Below are 21,779 nucleotides of genomic sequence, written 5' to 3'. Positions count from 1 at the left end.
CATGTAAGGGGTTAATATCAAGACTAAACACACCTCGGTCCCTGGTGTCTTAAATTCAAATTTGGATCTCCGGGGTGTGGGCCCCGAGGCATTTGTCCTTCATGTCCTGCTGGAAAAGGTCCAGGAAACCTCATTGGCCCTCTTATGGGTCCTTGTCCAGGATAAGGTGGAGGAGGTCGGTTGAACATATCCCCCTGTTGTCCAGGTTCTTCCTGGGGCCACGGTCGTGGTGGTCTTGGAATCAAGTTGCCAGGAGCCTCTTGAGGGCACCTCTCTTGTCGAATGGCACTCCTTTGTTGCTGTTGCTTCAGGATTAGTTCTCGGATTCGCTGCCGCTGCAAAATAAAAGCATAGCAATCTGGAAAGTGTTTTAAACAAAGGTTTGCTCAATCTTGCACAAAAACATTTGTGAGACTGCAAAAAGGGAACAGAATGGCCATCATATGGTTTTTCAAGATTGTAATGACAGCCTATGTAAATTGCTATGAAATTATACTTCATATAAAGACAAAGCAAAAGGGAAATGTTGGATCACAAAGTCTAGATTGTTTGCTTTTGGGGCTTCTGCAGCTTGTCTATCAGCTTTAAAAAGATGATGTCCAATTAAAATGCTCTAAATAAAACTGCGGGGCCTAACTAGTACTGATATAATTTGAGATGAAGCAAGCTTCTCTATAATGAACAAGAAAATCATAGTGACAGTCGAATGTTAACACATGTACCTGTCTGAGTCTCTCTTCGTTTTCAGCCATAGCAACCTGAGCGTCAGAGGACACAGCAGGCATTTGGGGGTTGTTAGGCAGCTGACTCGGGTCTTGTGGGACAATTGTATTGTTACCCAGACTTGGCTGATCTTTAACTTCCGTCTTCTCAGTCTGTGGACGAGGAGTCATAGGGGCTTGCTCAAACGGGTCATGACCAGGCGTCTGACTGTTTCTTCTGGAGGGTGACCGGGTAAATCCGTCATCTGGTACACAAGGATGTTTAGGTGTTTGTGAGCCTGGATGAGGGAAATGTTCCTGAAGCCTGCCGTGAGGGGCAGAGAATGGGTCCTGAGTTCCCAAAGATCCTGGTCTCAATCCTTGTCTATTGACCCCATCAGACCCAGGACGAAGGGTCCCAGGAGACTGGGCAAAGGGGTCATTTATCATTGCCTGGGGGTTTCCGGGCTGGGAGAACATGTCGTTACTACCTGGTCTTGATGGCCCAGACGCACTACTAAATGCCTCAACTGGCGCTCGACTGGTACCTAGTGACTTAGAAAACCTCTCCACAGCAACGGGCCGGGGCGTACCTGGTGGCTGAGCATAAGGGTCCACAGAGTGGGAAGGTGACATCCTCTGGGTTGGGTGCGACTGGTGAGGGAACTGGTTCATGCCACTGGGTTGAGGGGTGGAGGGAGCATGCGCGTAAGGATCTGTAGAAGGGCTAGCAGTGTTTGATGGTTGATTATAGTTATCGTGTGGGCGTGGGGTGCCAGGAGGTCTAGCATAAGGCTCAAAAAATGGGCGAGGTTGGGCATTAGGTTCGGGTCGAGAGTTAGCTGCAGGTTGAGCAAATGGATCATATGTGAAGTGGTCCGGCCTTGGAGTAGAAGGTGCGTGGGAATAAGGATTCCTAGACATTTGAGCAATTTGTCCTTGTTGAGAAAACGCGTGTGGTTGAGGTTGATGTTGACCCATACGAGGAGGACTGGAAAAGTTGTCATTCCCTGATGGTCTTGGCGTGTGCGGGGGCTGTGCGTAGGGGTCAGCCTGTTGATTCTGTGAGAACCTGTCTGTGGGATGTTGACCTGCTCGGTATAACCCTTCATGAGTCTGTGGGGGGGGCATTGGTGTCTTGAAGAGCGACACAGAGCCAGATTCATTACTTCCAGGGATTGGTGTCAGTAGAGGTCTTGAGTAAGGGTCAGACAATATCATCCTGTTCTGAGCCATGCGTTGATAAGCCTCATTTCTTATCATGGGCCGAGAGTATGGATCTCTACCTGGCGAGCCCATTGGGGGTCTTCCCTGAGCGGCGTGGCTGGTCCTGGGTGGCCCCATGGGCTTCAGAAAAGGGTCCATTTCCCCAGCTGGCCTTGGAGTGTCAGGAGGTTTGGCATAGGGATCATTGCTAATGGATGTTGGAGAACCAAAGGTATCATGGGCAGGGGAAGGCCTCCCCCGGTCCTGCTGTTCCATCAAGGACGTGGGCGATTTGCCAGATTCCATGGGCATTCTACGACAGGCATTTGGTGCAATACTTGGTGGTCTTGGAGTCCCTACCATCTTGCCATATGGGTCCCATGGAGATGAAGGTCTGGACCCAGAGGAGCCTGGTGAAAAAACCTGTGGGGACTGAGGCTGGGAAGACGAGCCAGAAGGAGGAGGAGGAGGGGGTCGTAAAAATACATCATCGGAAAGACCCGAAGTTGGCGTCCCTGGCAACTGTGGCCTCGCAAAGCTGTCTTTAGCAGTTAGTTGTTGCTGCATTGGGGATGTGCTTCCATTGCTAGGAAGTGAGGCTGGGCTCTGGTTGCCGCTGTTATTGCCATCTCCCTCAGTCTGCATGTTACTCTGTTGCAGCTGCTGTTGCTGTTGGAGTTGCTCGTTCTTAACTTGCTCCAGTTTCTGAGTAGCTTCGATTTTGGCTTGCTGTTTGCTTTTCTGCCTCATTTGCTGTTGGGAAACCGAAACAAAATGTTTGTCATTAGACAATATGTTGAAATCAACAAATGTCATTTGCTAGTCTCATGCAAAAAAGTGAACTGGGCCTACTAACCACCAATGTCATCAGGGTTAATGCGGAGGGATAATGCAGTTGTTTTGGGAGCTTTTACTAAACCACCTCTTAGATGTCTTAAAATTAAGTGGACCTGCTGCTGCCCTGACTTAATTGCATACCCTCTTACCTGTCTAAACTTCCACTCTTGTTCATGCTCTGACTCTTTTGGTTTCAAAGGGTCTTTAAACAGCAGTTCTGTGTCTAGTGGTATGTTGGGATCAAACACCTCAGGGGGCTGTGGATGCTGTGGATGGTGCCTCTTCACTGTCTCATTGGACATCTGGACTTTGTTGATGCGCAGGGCGGCTCGGTTATCTCTTGCCTTTTGCTGAAAGGCACATCAATACACATTATCAAGACACATCATACAATTATGGCAAAAGTAACTAAATCCAGCAATGCTAATCAAAACAGCATTCGCAGAATTGCTTCCTACAATTTTATTTTCTTTCGGCAAACATTGTTCTCTCAAGAAATTAATAGTTGTTCAAGCAAAAGCCACACACACACACACGCACATTTTTAAAAACTATTTGGTCACTTCAAACACTTGAACCTGATTACTTTGGCTATTGTGTATTGAGCAACGCTGCCAATAGTCATTAGGTCTGAATGGGCAGATTTCAAACTGTACTGGCAAAAGAGGCCAAATGCATATACATGTAGTGCTTACACTTTGTTTGTGGCATGTTGATGGATGAGGATATTTTATATGTAATAGTATGAGTGATCTCACCACATATGGGGCCCTGTCTTGTGAACTAGCTTTCCGCCACAGTTTTGCAATTTGCTTTACTCTGGTAGACCAGTCTGTTGAGTAGAAAAAGAAAGCTCCATAGTTAAATTGAACTTTGGAGGATATGGAAAAAAAAAAAAGCTACAATGCCATGTACCAACCTGGGAATTCCTCTTTGAGGTTAGGAAAATTTATGTTGGTGTAAAGGACAGGTGCTACAGTGGCAAGCTCCCCGAGTGTCTCTTCCTTCTCCCACTTGAGCGTACTCCTTTGGGCATTGGACATGGCTTCAGTTTCTCCCTCAGGCAGTGATCCGGGCGGTGTGGGGCCTTGGCCATGGACAGGGGAAGGGGAAGGGGAAGGCCATGGACCAACTGCTTCTCTCGGCATTTGACAGAATTTTCTATCCCTGCAAAGACAAATCAACACAACTGTTTCAATAAAGACAAAAAATACATGCAAGCATTATCACGCAAAACAAGCATGAGTAACATTACCTGGGATTGTCACTGAAAGCCATTCGGTTGAGGGGAGAGAAATTTCCCGGGATTAAAGACCCTGCTCCTGAATTGGAAGGGAAACGATGTCCCGGACCCATCATTCCATTGATCATTGGCATCCTTGGAAACATTGGATTGCCTGCAGTCAAAGAGAATGATGCATGGACTTGTTGGAACAATGAAAACATTTCAAGATAGAAACATGAATGTAGCAAATAATGTACCTGGGTTGGGATGAGGGATACATGTGCCAGGTGTGGTGGGGAGGGGCCCAGGACCCTGAGGATGAGGCAACTGTGACGGCGGTGGTTGGCTTGTGCTGGGGCTGAGGACCGCCGTGAAGAGATCTTCCACATCTTTGCCCTCTAGCTCTGTAACATCGTACAAAGTAACATCACAAAGATTTATCAGCACACTCCCCCTTGTTAAATGAAAACATTTCACCAAAATTGGATTGAAAGTGATGGACAACACATACATTTGGATAAAATTACCAACCTGGAATTTTGTACAGCTTGCTGAGGATTGATTCTGCAAAAGCAAAGAAACAATTTTAATTGAACCTATGGGCATGAAAACCTTGATTTTTTTGCCTTCATATGGCGAATGGTCTCCCATACTCACCATCAGTGACCATCTTGTCTAATTCTGGACTAAGAATGCCATCTAGGGGTTCTTCTGGAAGGCTTCGAGGTGTCCTGCGACCAGCCTGAGAGTGGGGCACCGCTGGGGAACTGTCTGTGAGGGGCCCCACTTCTAGACCAGCTGTGGAAACAAAGAGACATACAAAATAGGCTTTACATCAGTGGTGATAAAACATACGGCTCGCGGGACAGAACAGGCCCACTAAGGGGGTCCAATCCAGCCACACATTTGTCTTGTCAATTTAGTTGGAAAAGAAAGAAGCGTTAGAAGAAGCCCAAAACATCCAGTGACAGTATATACATAGACTCCCAAAAAGATAAAACAACAATTCGGATCGCAGTGTAATTTATTTCTAACTACAGGTTTAATCCTTTATTTTGGCAGTAATTGTTAAGTCCGTTAAATTATTTTTTTTATGATGTGCAAATGCAGGATGAATTATGGAGCGTTTAAGGATCAATTTTATAACTTTAATGGAAGCTGCCCAGAGGAGATATGAATAAGCTAAACTATTGTATGGATTCAGATACCAAGTACTGATCAGCACCTTAGCAGGGGGGCAGCCAGTTGACGAGATCTTAGACTGAAGTAGACAAAAAGGTCTTACTTTTATCAGTGTCATCTAGTACTTATGTAAGTATTATATTGCATTTAGGCATAAAATTTTTCAATTGAGCTCACAAAAGGTTAAACATACATTTGGCTGAATACTACACACACTGTTAGAGCAATCCAAGAGGGGTAAAAAAAAAAGCAATGTATAAAGCACCATTCATGCAACTTCAGTGTAAGTATAAGAAAGCAAGAAGCAAGGGGACAGGTAGACCAGTGAACCCTTACCAAAAGGAGGTGGTGAGCCATCAACCTGGAAGGAGCAAAAATCAAGACCTAAAAAGAACCCAAAACCAGATAAGATGAGTGGAAAAACAACTTAAAGAAGAAAACATGATTTGGACAATGCAAAAAAGAGGATCAAATCAAAGATGAACAAAATATATTGATTTAAGAATGCTGGAGGGAAAAAAAATAGACTTCTTTTTGCTGCCTCAGGTTTGAGAAGAAAAGAGCGGATTAGAGATTCTTCCCACTGCAACCGCCTATAGAATTAAAGACGCACCAGAGTCACCGCTTGGCTTTCCGAGCATTCCCAAGATGTCTGCATCAGTATTCAAAACATCAGATAGATCAACTAATGGCTCCTCAGACGTCTCTGTGAATGGGGGATGGGGGGAAAGTAAGAAAAAAAAAAACAAAACAAGAAAAAAACAAATGTCAGAAATTATAGCTGAAGATGATGGTGAACAGAAAGAGATGGCACCTGGAGAACAAAATTTATCTAATTTAACAACGTTGATAAAAGACTAACTGAACAGCCCAATATCTGTATACTTGACAAATTATATTGTTATGTAGGCTTCTTGAAGCCAACACAGGGCTAATGCATTCTACCAAATTTTTGCAATTCAGGTCGTCTCAACAGACTCATCTAACGTAAAAAAATTGATTGTACGGCTGGATTTACAGACAGATAATAAAAACACATCAGATTTTTCAGCAACATTTCATGTTCAAATTCATGTGTTTTCTCCAATTGTGCAACTTGAGCAAAATAATTTAAAAAATAGTGTCTGAATTTTTTTGCAAGTTTCACATGCATCCATGCGGTGTAACAAACGTGTACATTTGTGTGAAGGATTGAACTGTTGATTGAGTGTTTGAGCAATAATGTAAAACAAGTGGAAATGCGATTTGAAGACATTCTTGTGAAAAAAAAAAATCAAAATGGAGGTGGAAAGAATGACAATATAATAGCCCGACATTAGGCTTCTGCAAGTTGCTCCAGCTATTACAAATATTTTTCAAATTGTCGGGAAGATGAATTGCCCCATTTTACATGAATCACAGAATTGAAATATAGAACGTACGCTCTGCAAGTGGTCTGGTAGTGAGAGATGGAGCGGCAGCGCTGAGCAGAGGGTCTGCCGAAGAGTTCAGAAAGCCGGCGCTAAGGCGCTTCCTCTCGAGCAGGCTTTGCCCTTCGTCGATGAGGCCAGATTCTTGCTGCCTGTTCTGTTTGCTTTTGTCCAGGAGGTCCTTTCCAAAGAATGCCTCCTGAGGACGGCAAGGCAAGGCAAGGCATCTTCAAGAACCGTTCGCCTACATCTCTTAATGTCAATATGACAAAGACCCCTTTCCCGTAGGGATCATTCAAACATGCATGATTAAAAATATCAGCTCTAAAACCACAAGTAACAATACAACTAAGCCCACTTTTGTCAGCATCTATCAAACCAAAATACACTTATTCACACATGTCATCCGCAATCTTAAAAGACGTTAACAGTGGCAGTCCCAGCTGTACGAGGATATTAAAAGCCCAGGTTACTGTTTCAATAATGAATGAAATGGGCTTGGCAGAGTTAGGACCTTGAGCTATGACAGAGCACCAACCGCTTCTGCTGTGGTGGTGGGATAAAGAGCAGCGCTGACAGCTTGCCTGTGGCTTTATGTGCGCCACATATCTGTGTTTCGGCCAATACAAGGTGACAGTGAGATATTGTCTTGAGACATGGAATGTTGAAGTCACATCTATTTAAGTTTTATTTTGTGTGTGACTTCACAACCAAGACGGAGGCCATTTAAAGAGCATGATATGAGAGTTCATGCTACCTTTACCAAAAAAAAAAAAAAATTGCAGATGGACTATGCGCTCAAAATTTCAGTAGGTGGCAATGCACTTCAAATTACTCACCTTCCCTAGGGTGGGATACAAATGCGTCTTAAAATACATTTTCATTAAAGGAATTACGTTAAAACAATGAGCTCACCAATCAAATTAAGAAATAAGCAAAACTAGTCACAAAGATGGATTAGTATGACTGCTTCGTTACACATTCATTTTTACAAGGTGACAAACCTGTAGGTAGGTGGGAAAGGCTTCCTCCAGTTTAGTTTTCTTTTTGCGGTAGCGTTTTTTAATTTTTTCCGCAACCTCTGCTCCGGGAGGCGTCTCATCCACAGGCATGTCAGGCAGCGCTTCAGTCCATCCTCCAACTGAAGACAGAAGAATACCATTTTTTAAAAATGTTGACATTTTTTTTTTTTTAAACATCCAAAAATACAAGGGGGACTCTGTTTACATCAGTATGGAATATTACAGAAAGCGAGTAACAAACTAGTTTGCGTAAGAATATGTTGTCATGCAGAACCAAAGCCAGGCTCAGTTACCATCATAATTACTATTTATAATTACCGGTAGATTATTTCACGTTTATGACATACAAGTGTTCCTTTATAAAAATATTAATTGTAATTAATATGACCTTACTGGAGTACGGTAACCTACAAGCCACACTCGGGTTCTTTTGCATACACTGTATTAAAATTAGAATTTGGACTGCCAGCCAAAATAAACATTCCCTAATGGTGTTGACTTTCTTTTGTCAACTGCAAAAAAGGTAATGGAACACTAGTCTAAAATGTCCCTTGGTGCGATTGTGAGCATGAATGGTTGTTGAGCTGTCTGCCCTGCGATTGGCTGGCAACCAGTTCAGCGTGTACCCGGCTTCTTTCTGTGATGCATTTTTAGACTAATATGACAACTTTTAGTGTTGGGGGGAGTACCGTATTTTCACGACTATTCGACGCACTGTACTAATGGCCGCAGTCTCATTAATGGGTGACATTTCTGTATTTTACACATACACAGGACATACTAATGGCCGCAGTTTTACAGTGGTAAAACATACGCCAGCTTAAACATACGGCATGCATGCGCGCACTCTAACACGTTAGCTTGAAGCATACGGTAGCATGCCAAGACATACAGATAAGCTAAAAACACGTTTTTAAAAAGGCAACGAAAGCAGAACTGAGTTCGGGTGTATTTTATTTAGCCATCGTACAATGTTCTCACGTTTTTTGATCAATCATCACCCAGAAATCCATCAAAGTCCTCATCCTCTGTATCAGAAGCAGAGGACTGCACATCCCAGTTGTCATTGAACGCATCACATGCTAGTGTGAGTTGCTACGCATTGCCGAGCGGAAAGAAGGAGTAGCAACAGCAAAGTCAACATTTCTCTCGTGTGAAGCTTTCCCACATTTGAAAGTAAAGAACAGAGCGAAACATGGTGGCAGCGCGTGTGTGTAGAAAGAATTGAACAATTGTGCAAGTACCGTAATCCGTCAAAAACGCCGCGTTCTATCTCGTTGTTGCGTATTGTGGCGTAACTCGCCAAGCGCTGCCTCTCACTCTTTGTAAAGTTGTGTTTGCCACCGATCATCCATTGTTCCCATGCCGTTCGCAACTTTACTTTGAACGCCCGGTTGATGCCAATGTCCAGCGGTTGGAGTTCTTTAGTCAAGCCTCCAGGAATAACGGCAAGCTCAGAGTTCATTTGCTTGACTTGTTTTTTCACCGCTGCTGTGAGATGGGCACGCATGCCAAAAGCATAACCGGTGGCTTTAAGTTTGAACCGAGCTTCGTAGGCGTGTCTTTTTGTCGAATTTATTTTCAGGGGTTCTTAGAAACCAAAACCGGAGTTGTTTTGCAACAATGCACATTGGCACACTCTATACAAGTGTTGGTACTGGCTTGAGGCGTCCCTTTAGCCTTCCACTTACACGCCCACCCTTCACCATTGGCGACTAGGTTGCCTGTCCCCTCCTCTCTCTCTCTCTCTCTCTCTCTCTCTCTCTCTCTCTCTCTCTCTCTCTCTCTCTCTCTCTCTCTCTCTCTCTCTCTCTCTCTCTCTCTCTCTCTCTCTCTCTCTCTCTCTCTCTCTCTCTCTCTCTCTCTCTCTCTCTCTCTCTCTCTCTCTCTCTCTCTCTCTCTCTCTCTCTCTCTCTCTCTCTCTCTCTCTCTCTCTCTCTCTCTCTCTCTCTCTCTCTCTCTCTCTCTCTCTCTCTCTCTCTCTCTCTCTCTCTCTCTCTCTCTCTCTCTCTCTCTCTCTCTCTCTCTCTCTCTCTCTCTCTCTCTCTCTCTCTCTCTCTCTCTCTCTCTCTCTCTCTCTCTCTCTCTCTCTCTCTCTCTCCATATATGTATATATACACGCCCACCCTTCCCTGATTGGCCGACTTCTTTCCCGCATGCCTGGCCACAGTCACTTCCGCCTTTTCTCTATATAAACAGCGTGTCGGCTGTCAGTCAGATTTTGGAACTCAGCGCATATAAAGGACGCTCCGCACCATAAGGCGTCCTGTCCATTTTGGAGAAAATTTAAGACTTTTAATGGCGCCTTATAGTCGTGAAAATACGGTATTTATTTTTTCATGACAGACTACGGCATGTTCTGACTTCCAGTGTGTACAAAGTCAGGTTATGCTGCCGGCAGAGGCGCACTCTATTGTAAACAGAGGACCCTTCGTATACAATTTATGTCACATGTATATGGTAATGCAAAGCAGCACAAACCCTCATCTTTTCCAATGTGACACTCCGACACTGACACCGAACCTGATGACTCCTTTCTACAGAGGGATCGTTTAGCCTTGCCTGGACCTTGGCCCGGTCGGCTTCTCTGGCGCACCATGAACCCACCAATACCTTGAAGAGATTCAGTGACAAATTTAAATCACAGACAACATTCTTCGTTCACAATCAGAAGAGGATTTTTATTGGTGCTGAATTTATTGCTCAAATGTTTGGTGTAGAGGCTAATAAACACTAGACACAGACATAGTGCTTGCAACAGCCACAGTGTCGGGCTTGTGCCGTTACATTTCACGGCTCAGAGGAGCTGTCTCCTTCAATCAGGTGTCCTACCCGGCCGGTACGGTTTCCTCTTCCTCTTCTTGCTGCCGTCGACCCCCTTGGAGTCGTCTTCTACAGGCTCACGCTCCGGGCTGGAGTCGGACTTGCCCTCGCAATCCAGGAGCTCCGTCTCCGCTAAACGAAGAGAATGTTGATGATGAGTGACAGCCCTACGGTCGAGAACAACACCGTTGCCACGGTTGCCACGCCCTAGCTCCCTCAACACAGGACCGGGGTCAATTCGATATGAACCCGATTCAGAGGAAGGACATTAGCCAGCTTGAACTCAAGTTCATTTCATTTGCTCATTACTTCAGCAGTGGCTCTTTCCTGTTTTAATCTCTCCGTGTCCTTTTCTTTAGCGCTCAAGGGTGTTATGCGAAGACGGGTATATGGAGAAACAGTTTTAGAAGCAGTTAGTGGTTAACATTTTGGGCTTCTGTGTGACCCAGTTCTAAAATACATACATACAAAATATATAAAAGACACATTTACCGTATGACTTCCATTCCCCCCTGCCCCCCCCCCCAATCGATCTACTGAAATAAATTCAGCTTTCCAAGATATTCCAATTTATTAAGAGGGACGTGTAAATAACCTTGACTGTGCAAGTGGTTAAAACATATATTTGCATGAGTTATTTACCTCTTGCTTCCTCCATGTCCTCATCCCGGGACTGTTCTGAGAGAGGTTCCAAGGGGGCCTGAAGGACCGCCACACTGTTCTGGTTGATTATCTTCAGTTTGAGCTTAGGCTTGGGCTTCCTGCGCCGGGACGCCGTGGCGGACAGGCTCTGGAGCTGACAAAGCCCCGACTCGGTCAAACAAACACCATCCTGGGTGTAGGTCCTCGATAGATCTGAGAAGAATAAATCATCTTGTGAATAGGTCAGTGAAGACAGGTATTACTTGATCATGTTTAGTTAACTCAAATTTACTGTTTGTAATGAACGGAACGTACCCATTTCTCTTGCTTTGGTGACAATCTGTGTCATGACAGCAGGCTCAATGGTGTCTCTGGGTTTGGTCAACACTGCAGGATACAAAACACAAGAACAAATCTGATCAGAAGGAGTTCAAAAATAGGAGGAAGAAAGGAAAATATTCACAAAACGACAATAGGACAAAACATCAGTCATATCAAGTATACTGTCATTTAATGAAAGCAGATCACAGACATGTTCCTAAGACGCTTATGAACTGTTTGTAATTGTGAAATAAAAGCAAAATCAGTCTCTTTTAAAACAACCACTAGCTCCTACCTTTAGTAGTCTTGAAATTTCGGCACATTGTGCAATCAAAGCAGTTCTCTGCAGCCCTCTCAACATCTTCCTCTGTATGGAGACCCTGACAAGAAGCATGAAACCACCTGTGGACAAAGCAAAATTCTTAGACATGATTTTAAAAGCTGTCCATTTTAACATAGGGAGACAGGCTGCGCACCTGTCACATTGTCGACACTGGACAATGATGGTGCCTTCGCTGTAGCTGACGAGGCAGACGGGACATGCTGAAAGACTTGCGCAAGGAGCACACTGAGTGTAATTATTCTGCCAGTCACACCTCAGACCCGGCGTGGTGGCGCCACACTGCGTACAGGACACACACCTGCAGTGGACAAGGGAAAACTGAGGTCATTCTTGTCGGGGTAACTTCAGAGAGGACAATCAGCCAGAAAATTCCACTTCATCACTTGCCATTTGCACTTCCAGCTATCTTTGGGCACGTTCTGCAATGGGGGGTTGAGGCAGTATGTGTGGTAGCTGATGTCACAGTCATCACACAGTAACAAGCGGCCAGGGTCGGTGGCCTGGCCACAGGCCTCACACACTGTGCACTCCAAACAGCGCCAGCCTTTACTCAGCACCACCTTGGTGATCTGAGGAGAGAAATATTCAGACATGTTGCATCTAGATCTCTAAAAAGAAATTAAATCTTTCCCACTAAGATTTAAGACCAAAAGACTAAGTCTTTTCCACACCCATTTTTTTAAATCTTCGACCGTCATTTGAAAATGGGGAAAAAAATTAACGAAACATGGATTCATCTCAAGCACAATGCAGGTTATTGGTGAAAATTGATCCCATGTTCTGGAGTGTGTTAAAAGAGATGAATCCCCTTGTCTTGCATGTGTGTCTCCCTCTGAACATAATAGAAGACAAATATGCTGTATATGCAGGATGATATAAAATGAGCATACCTTTATACCGACACAAAACGGATGGTAGCACTGGCCACACTGAGCACAAGCCAAAAGACGGCCCTCTGCACCAAGGCCAAAACTCCCACACACAACACACATGTCCTGAAGGAAAGAAAGACCTCATGAGTAGGCAATTTCTCTAACGCATTTTCACATTTTGCCAGTGAAATACAGGAACATTACGGAGAAATGAGTTCAATATCTTGGATACATTGTAAAAAGCATTCCTACTCTCTTGTAAGAATTACAGCAGCTTTCTAAAATCAAGCAAGCACCTGCTTCAGTGTGAAACTGTCATTGCTGGAAAATATGACCACTGTGTTGTGCATGGCATTCTCCTCCTCCTCCTTCAGAGGATAGGGTGTTTCTGTTGTGGTGATCTTTCAGCAGGGGAGAAAAAAAAGCACAAACATTAGGAATTGAACTATCTTTCCCCTTTAACAACCCCAATTATGTTGCGGTTGAAATGGTTAAATAAAAAAAAAGTGGAAAAACAAACAAACGTCAGCGCACTCCAAATACAATGGCACTTTATTCAAACACATACCCCGGGTATGATGCTGGGACACACTCCACTCTTTCCCCTGGCCCTGCCACGTCCAGTTCGCCCCGACAGACCAGCCCCTCTCGGCCTCCTTCTTCCGGGGAAGGCTGAGCCCCGACCCTGTGGATGCAAGTTAACAATCAGGAAATGTGTTTGATCACAAGTGAGATGAGGATATGCACCCCATCTGGATGGGAAAATAGCACTCTTTGCGCCATCCATCCTTCCATTGTCTATTACTTCTCCTGTTCAGAGCCACTGCAGGAGCTGGAGTCTATTACAGGCTAACTTGGGGCGAAACGCCAACATGGCCATGCACTGGTTGCCAGTCACTTAGCAGGAAATTGTGAAGCTTGCAATCAGCAAGAACTGATTCTACACCAGCTGTCCACTTCTTGGCCAGTACAGTCAAAATCATGGGTGATGACCCTTTTCAGTCTTTGAAGGGCCATGCTAAATTCATCAAAGAATATATAGAGTGATCCCTCGCTATTTCGCGGTTCGTTTACTGCGGATTTGGTGCATCGCGGATTTTTTCCAAACATATTTATTTTTAAAAAAATCCATATACATGGAGTACAGTACTGTATATGTTGCTCTATGTGACTCACTGTTGTTTTGCAGCTTCTCCTGGACTGTTTTTTGGACTTAAAAAAAATATATATCGGTATACAGTAAATATACGTATATACAGGTATATATATTTTTTTAAACCTGTATATGTTAATTGGTTGCTAATTCGCCGATTTTCGTTTATCGCGGGTGGTTTTGGTCCCCATTAACCATGATAAATGAGGGATTACCGTACAAAGATCTAAAAATGCTTTAATGATTTTGGGTTAAATATTTTGGGGCAATTCATAAAAAACGTTGTATGGTGGAATTGATCAAATGCTCCAGGGGGCCGAGAGTAGGACTCATGGCAGGTTGCTTACGCCTATCTAAGTGATCAGACCTCCAATTGCTGAAAGCTGTTGAGTATCATAGACCGGGTGCCGATGGTACACAACGCAATTTTTTTTCCATCCACATGTTGGTTCTGTACACATTTTATGCATCTGTTGAGAAGCTCAAAATCAATGCGCATACCCCGCAAAATTTGTGTCCCCCAAGCCGTTCAATGTAAGTATGATAAAGCCTTCATCTTAACACTTGGCTCTAATCTCAACACCTCTTCCCCTTTCCTGCACATTTCCCAGGTGTACAATACTATAAAACGGAGCCCAACTCCAGACGGTCTCGGCCAAAAGAATGAATACCGGGCGTCAGACTTCCAAAGGCGACTCCATGTCAAGTCAAAAGGAAAAGGGGTCGGGGGGAGGACATTAATCTAAAAATTAACAAGACGCATGCTTGGCTGGCAGATGAGACACTGAACAATGACTGATCCCTGAAGGTTATTGCCAAAATCTAAAACAGGGATAAAAAACAGATTACTGTACACCAAACAATAGATAGCCTTTGTCAATATCCTTCACTTCCATTTTGAAAAACGATTTCCTTATCCATTGGCCAATCAGCCACTACCTCTCAGTAAGGTGTTGGGAATTAATGTAGGCAACCATATAGATCACAGAGTAATTCAGGAGCAGTCGGGGACTGTCAGTCACCATGAAATGGGGGAGGGCGGACCTTCTAGTAAGCCACGGTATTTACCACTCTGATGCTCCAGCTGGGGCTGCCAGAGTACTGCCTGGTCTTTGGGACATCCCACCCCTCTGGCTGGTCTGGAGACCAGGACAAGGGGGAGCTCACACTGCTATGGGGGCTCCATGCACCCTAAGGCAGGGGAGGGGAGGTGAGAGAGTGAGAGAGAGGGTAGGAGGAGGGCGACAAAATGCAGCAACGTAAAAACAAAGCCAGCAAAGAAACAAAATGTACAAAGAATGATGTTAGAATGGGATGTGGTGAGTTCTCAATGTTGCCATGTGGGAAAATCCAATACAGTGGAACACCCCAAAATATTTGGACTTCGACCTACCTACCTGTTCACTCTCTATTTTGTGTCTGTCAGGCACCTTCAAAAGGAGACATCTTTATTTCCATTTTGCTGAAATTAGCGACTGTAGTGCTTAAATCGTATTTAACAGTTGTATGAAAGTTGGGAATGTACTTTTTTTTTTTAATTCATCAGCTGCTGAGTTTTGGGGAGGTTATAGGATGCGACAGCGTGACCCTGGAATTCATTTTTCTAGAACATCCATGCATGTATAGACTGTTTTTGTAGTTGTTTTAAAAAAAATTTGGGTGGTTTTGCAGTCCGCTTTGTTTTATTGTATTACGTATTGTCTGTGTGTGTACACCTGTTGCACATTGATCCACTCAACATTGTAACTGTATCCGACTTCAAAATGCAGCTAAGACTTGCTAAAAGATAACGCGTGCACCAAGGCCGATTCATTTTGGTTTCACCACTGAATACGACGGCGAGAGGGTGAAAACTATTGACAGACATTTCCCTGTCTGCAAGCATTTGTTTGTGGAAGAACAGTTTTAATTCTGAGACTCAAGTCGGTGAATGTTTTGAGACGAGTTGATCTTTGGAGGTTCCACTGTATGCACCCACCTATGCAGAGGTTTGAGATGGCAAACAAACAGTTGACGTGCAAAAATGTGAAAGGTTGAGAAGACTGTGGTGTTAAAGCGAACTCTTTGTCGTAACCCCCACCTTCCAACCTCTACATGCATGTTGGCACCTGTTTAGTACAGATGATAAACAATCTGCAAAGCTAATCAGTGATAAATGCAGCTCATGCAGAAGGATGCCATGGAAAGTAAGAAAGCCCTGAAACTATCCAGTCAGGCATGTTCACATAAAAGGACAAAGTGCATTACAATGGCAGTGAAAAGCTTTCACCTGATGGAAGAACACTCAAAATCTGTCTGAAGTGCCCCAAGTTTTTGTAGCGAATGCCGTCAACTATTTATCATCTCTTTCAATGAGATATGACTGGAATTAAAATTGATTAAATTCTAATTGGTATTACTGTGTGATGATCTATATATGGTGTGGTCGATGTGTGTGTGTGTGTGTGTATTTTATATACAGTATATATATTTTTTACATACAGCCTATCTTAAAAAAAATAATAGATAGACAGATAATATTGCTTCTGGGATATGGCTCAAAATTAAAAATCTAGATTCAAATTTGTGTTAAATGGGAGTCAGCAAACACCTACCACCATTTGAAGTCCCCTCTTATTAACAATCCCAATGTTCAAGTGTTCTGGTAGGCTTTTCTTAACATTTTGAGCAAGCTGTGGTGCACTGAGGGATTCCACAGCATCTCATTGTTCAAAGGTTATCAGCCCAAGGAAGAGTACACAATATTTTCCAAGGGATTAAATATATTGAAACAAGGAACACAGTGAATCAGCGAATGTAGAAAACGTGCTACAACAGTGGTATTACAAAAACTAAATGTCGGACTTTGGGGTCATATTTCTTCAGCTGGAACTGGGGCTTTAGTCACAGGGGAGGACATTCTGAATAGTTCTAAATACCAGCCAGTATTGTCACAAAACCTTCAGACCACTGCTAAAAAAAAAGCTGAAGGTGAAGAGGACTTATCTGTAAGGATGGGGGTGATTAAAAGAAAGCACACAAAAAAACTAAAGAATGGCTTCATCAGAAGATGATGGTTTTAGAATGGCCAAACCAAAGTCCCGACCTGAATCTGATTGAACATCTATGGGGTGATCTAAAGACATCTGTAAACAGGATCTGGCAGTTCTGAACCATATATGCAAAGAAGAGCAAATATTGCCACATGAGGATGTGCCACACTAACACTATTTTCTCAACAAAGTATAAATTTGAGGATATATGAATTTATGACACCAGGTGAATGTATGCTCTCAGTCTCTCTAGAAATCTATCTCCACATAGATATAGGTATATTTCTGTATAGAACGATTGATCTAGCTAGCTCGCTAGCTAGCTACTTATACGAACACAATTTTCCCACTTAAAATATTAATTCGTAAATCAGGGTGTAGAGAATAAAGGGTGGATGGTGGAGAAAAGTTTTGGAATTATTTATCTTGGTCTCTTTTTCCATATTATAAAAAAGAAAACGTCATTTCAGTAGGGGTGTGTAGTCCATTGCATTTGAAAATGAGCTAATGGTGTCACAAAAAAATGGTGAATGCTAATGAGCGTAGTGGTTATTTGGGTCTACAAACACTCCCTCTTAACGTGCTCAGGTGTTTGGCATGTGGACATTAGATGAAAAGAGAGATGACATTGGGTTGTAGTTGGTGAAGAGTCTTTTGTCTTTTGTTTTGTCAAACGGGATTCTGACCATAAATCATGACAAGGTCTGTATAAAAACCAATCCGAGTGATGCAGTGATACGCAAAACAGGTCACTAAAAGTGACTCTACCATTCTACTAAGAGTCAGTTGAAGCAAAAAATAGGAATACCCTGCACCATATCCACCTCAATAGAGTCCCAAAGTAAGCCACAACCAGACATCACATCACGGAGGAACGTTCTGGGAATGTTCTATCCCAATTAGCCTCAAACAGGTAAAATGCAGACATAATATGAGATTAAATCACTGGTATGACTTTGAGATTCCAACCTGTTTTACACGCGGCCTCCCTGGAGAAAATTTCCTTTTGGTGATAGCGGGCTTCCCCATTCCGATCTTCGGCGTAAGTGGTATAAGGGTAGTGGTGGGTAATACAATGCTATGGTCGCCAAACGTCTGTGGGGGATCCCTCGAAGCTATCCCTCGGGCCACGGGCGTGGAATGTGAAGGAGTGGCAACCTTCTCTGTCAACTGCTCTACAGTTGTCTTGAGTGCTTTCTCCTCCATAGACAGGCTGGGGAAAGAGAGATGTGACATCTTCTCTGGTGTAGTGTCCAGTTCCTCGGATGAAGCAGAGGCTGAGGCTTGACGGGCGTCATCCTTCGTCCTGTCTTTAAGGTCTTTAGTACTTTCCAAAAAAGAAGCCATGGCTACATCCATATGCAAAGATTGGGATAGTGAGACTTCCATTGGTTGATTTGTGAGAGGTACTGATGCAGTACTTAGTTCTTTGGTGGTTGAGATGATGGCCTTAAAATCCTTTGTGCTGGGGGGGACCGTGCCCTGCTCGGGGGTGGTCTCTGTATTTGCTGGCTTGGTTTGGAAAGTGTTTTCCTGCGTCGGTTGTGCCTCCGTTAGACATTCCGGGCTGAGAATAACTGAAGCCACAGAATTGTGTGCAGATATGACTTGGGTTCTTGCCGCTGGTTTAATTTCTGGAGGATGAAACATGCCATGAGTACAACAAATGATTTGCATTTGCAAATCAGTCATAATAACAAAAGATACAAAACAAACCTGCTTTGAATTCTGCAGGTCTGTCCATTTCACCCTTCATGTCTGATCCCATGGAGACATCTGGGGGGATGAAAAAGAAAATATTTTAAATGAGAAATCAATCTTTAACTTGGTGTTGATCTGGGCTTTAGTTGAGAGGCAGAAGTTCTACCTCATCATCAATTATCACCAGTGCCACGATTTTGCTCACGTCCTATTCCCAGCCATTGTTTTGAGTCTATTTTCAATGTGGCAGCTGTAGCATATGCATGTGGATCCACACACCTTTTTGGAAATTTTTCGTAACAAGTAATGAGAAAAAGATCATCTCTGTCTCCTTGTGTACAGGGCCCTTTGTTCAGTGTTGACTACATATGAAGATGGGGTCAATATCAAACAGTCCTGATTGACGGCATGTGTGTAATGTTTCAGTAGTTATTTGTATTTCAAAAATCTACACGCCATTATACTCCACAAATGCAAAAATTGAAAAAAATATAACGAGGAGAAACCAAAAAAAGAAAACAAGGCAGGAGAAACCAAACGAAAAGGCAAAGTGTGAAGTGTTACCAATTCTTTTGTCTCTATTTAGTCCACATTTGCCTTTAATTGATGCGGGCCGTATCAAAGATATTAACATCAGCCTGGCATGAATAGAAGTAGTCAGGCTTGGCTTTCAGGCAAACCCCATTGAAAGAAATAAGCTGCCAGACAGCCACTGACAGTCCACACAGTTTAGTCTTAGCAGGCCACCCACCATTTCCAGCCTCAAGTTCCCACGTCACCCTGATCCTGATTCCCACACGCATGCACCTGTGATGCATCTCTGCCAAGTAAGGGAGTAACCATGACAACCAACATCCAAGGGGCTGTTGCTCTGGACTTGTGACTGTGCAGCTTGCAGGTGCTCATCCGGTGGCCATGCCAGAAAGTCATTTAGGAGATGGCCCTCCAAGTCTCTTAGGTGTTTAGCCATTGACCGAGCTGAACACACACTCTCATTCATATTAATGCCCCACTGGCCCCCTTCCTACATCGCCTATAGTGAATGAGGTGATGTTTAGATAAATACACTGCTGTGATTAACGGTGCAAATCCTTTAAGTCAAGTGTGCTGAAGTTTCCGGTAAAGATACTGCATTATTTCACACATATACTGGGGTGTTTATTTACTCAAGGTCTGTATAAACGCAGACAAAGAAACGTTTGGTGAAAATAAGACATCAGATTTTATGGCATATAAAACTGCATTTCAAATAAAATAATTATTTTCATATAGATTATTATGGATAAGGGAAGTGTAATGGAAAGAACCGGGGCTGATTCTGCGGAACGAATAGGGTTCGTTGCTCTCTGGAAAGTCAACATGGGAGCACATAACATTCTGGAGTGAGTGTACGTCGTACTGGGACGAGATTTGCAGATAAAGACGCCATATCCAGAGCACATGGCAATATTGTTCGGTGGACTTATTTACAACATTTATGGTAAGACACACTTGAATGCAGCTGAATGATTTAATCCACAATAGCTGGCTTAATTTGAGATCTCCCAATCATGTTCTTTTTTTTGCACCCGAGTAGAGTCACTTGAGGCTGAGCTCATACATCGACAATGCAGAAGACGAAGAAATATATAAAGGTATATGATTTCTCTAATACTGTATATTTACTATACAGTACAGTACATAGTTATTTAGAAGTATGTGTTTTAATGACAAGGCCAAGCACCTGCATAGTTACTGGGTGAGTGTGTGACTCCACTCATTTACAAATTTATTCATTTGCTTGTCACAATGTAATTTACACTCAATTAGACTTTGATTTGAAGTGACGTTGCGTTGCTGCATCACGTTTGCTAACCGGTTGCTCTTTGTCAGCGAGCTGCTTCGTCAGACTGTTCCCTCCTATGGTCTGTTTGCCTCTGCAGACTTTGTTTGTAGTACCTTTCGGCTTGACAGTCTTCCAGGTAAGCGAATCTTGTGGGCACATCTTTCTCTCTCCAAACATAAGCTTTCTGGACAAAAGACGCCACTGTATTGTGAATACACGGTTTCTTAGATGCTTCCAGCAGTGTCCCTCTCGCTTTCGGTGCTGCGAGTGTGCAGGGCCTCAGGAAGAAGCATAATGAAGTAACGATACAAGTCTACAGCAACGTATTCGTCCGACCGTCGTTTTACGCGTCGACAAATACATACAGTATTTTACAGCATGAAAATGGCTCTGCGAGAGAAAGAAAATAGATTTTTTCGGTCAGTTTAATGGTTATAACTGGCTCCCAGAGACAAACTACGATGTAGCCCGTGACGAAAACGCGTCTGACAAGTACGCAAGTATTGTAAGTACCGTATTGAAGGAGTTGATGACCACAGAGAAGATTTATATGGAGCAGAGTGAGAAAGGAGTCTGATCAGTCATGAATGAGCCAGCAATGCTCCAGGGCAGGTTTGCAGACAGATATCACAGCCATAATGCGACTCCAATTCTCCTCTCCAATGAAGTCTAGACAATGTGGGCAGTGCAGCGCCAACGAGATCCCAGCACACCAATCTATTTTCCTGATGCCACTCATTACTCTCAAGACATGCATGCCAAACTGGAGCAGTGCCACACACAAGCATAAGCCTATGCCAAGACATCGCTGATCCTCTTTGATGCAATGGAATTAAGTTTCACACGTGAGAGGACATAAGGGTTTGGGGGGAGGGGGGGTATGGATTTAAGAGGAAGGGGTCTAGGTGTACTTTGATGAAAATAATCTCTAATCGAATCCTGGGGGAGTGAAACCTGATATGCAAGCCCAACTATAAACGAGCTTAAAACAAAACAAGAGCTTCATGATTCTGATTGACGCATCACATCGTATATCTAAGGGAAAACTTTTGCTAATTTTCAATTAAACTTCTGACAAAAGATTTCCCTTAATCAGCTGCTTGCAAGACACAATTGGGTGGTGGGAGGACGCTCAGAAGTTCATTAAAGAAGAGGTAGTGCTTCTTTTTGGTCTTGGTCAAATCTGTGAAGAATTTTATATGGGATCATAGTTGGCATGATAGCCCAAAGTAAGCACTGTATGATCACATCTTATAAATGAAATCATTACTTTGAATGGTTTCATTTCTCGCGGTAAACGAGGAATACAGGCAAATGTGGGAATGCTGGGTAGGTGAAAAAGTATCTTCCCAGGGTGTCTGAATATTCAGCTGAACATTTTGAATGCTGCAATTGACAACAATAATAAATAGGGCTAGGCAAGTACCGACAACAAGTATCTGTAACATATTGGGTACTTAAAGTACTAGATACTGGAGCCCCCCC

At 43.4% G+C, this 21,779-nt stretch overlaps 1 protein-coding gene across 12 annotated transcripts in view; it reads right to left on the bottom strand.

Annotated features, from left to right (window-relative positions):
* Positions 1-21,779, bottom strand: part of kmt2cb (lysine (K)-specific methyltransferase 2Cb) — a 67,295-nt gene that overhangs the window by 20,379 nt on the left and 25,137 nt on the right. For 8 of the 12 annotated variants that reach the window (XM_052088607.1, XM_052088606.1, XM_052088612.1 and 5 more), the window contains 26 exons: positions 18,485-18,544; positions 17,738-18,402; positions 14,805-14,927; positions 13,152-13,268; positions 12,880-12,984; positions 12,602-12,706; positions 12,099-12,280; positions 11,845-12,009; positions 11,664-11,770; positions 11,363-11,434; positions 11,048-11,260; positions 10,415-10,537; positions 10,064-10,195; positions 7,565-7,701; positions 6,573-6,759; positions 5,765-5,857; positions 5,488-5,535; positions 4,627-4,767; positions 4,501-4,533; positions 4,227-4,373; positions 4,000-4,141; positions 3,664-3,911; positions 3,503-3,576; positions 2,894-3,094; positions 723-2,660; positions 34-335 (listed from right to left, as the gene is read on the bottom strand). In XM_052088607.1, coding sequence (XP_051944567.1) covers positions 34-335; positions 723-2,660; positions 2,894-3,094; positions 3,503-3,576; positions 3,664-3,911; positions 4,000-4,141; positions 4,227-4,373; positions 4,501-4,533; positions 4,627-4,767; positions 5,488-5,535; positions 5,765-5,857; positions 6,573-6,759; positions 7,565-7,701; positions 10,064-10,195; positions 10,415-10,537; positions 11,048-11,260; positions 11,363-11,434; positions 11,664-11,770; positions 11,845-12,009; positions 12,099-12,280; positions 12,602-12,706; positions 12,880-12,984; positions 13,152-13,268; positions 14,805-14,927; positions 17,738-18,402; positions 18,485-18,544 — 5,860 coding nt within the window. The remainder of the gene's footprint in view (positions 1-33; positions 336-722; positions 2,661-2,893; positions 3,095-3,502; positions 3,577-3,663; positions 3,912-3,999; positions 4,142-4,226; positions 4,374-4,500; positions 4,534-4,626; positions 4,768-5,487; positions 5,536-5,764; positions 5,858-6,572; positions 6,760-7,564; positions 7,702-10,063; positions 10,196-10,414; positions 10,538-11,047; positions 11,261-11,362; positions 11,435-11,663; positions 11,771-11,844; positions 12,010-12,098; positions 12,281-12,601; positions 12,707-12,879; positions 12,985-13,151; positions 13,269-14,804; positions 14,928-17,737; positions 18,403-18,484; positions 18,545-21,779) is intronic. The other 4 variants (XM_052088613.1, XM_052088611.1, XM_052088614.1 and 1 more) reach the window with 4 other exon arrangements.

The sequence above is a fragment of the Hippocampus zosterae genome, chromosome 15, assembly GCF_025434085.1.
Source record: "Hippocampus zosterae strain Florida chromosome 15, ASM2543408v3, whole genome shotgun sequence".
Classification (NCBI taxonomy): Eukaryota; Metazoa; Chordata; class Actinopteri; order Syngnathiformes; family Syngnathidae; genus Hippocampus; species Hippocampus zosterae.
This window is presented reverse-complemented; position numbering and strand designations above follow the sequence as displayed.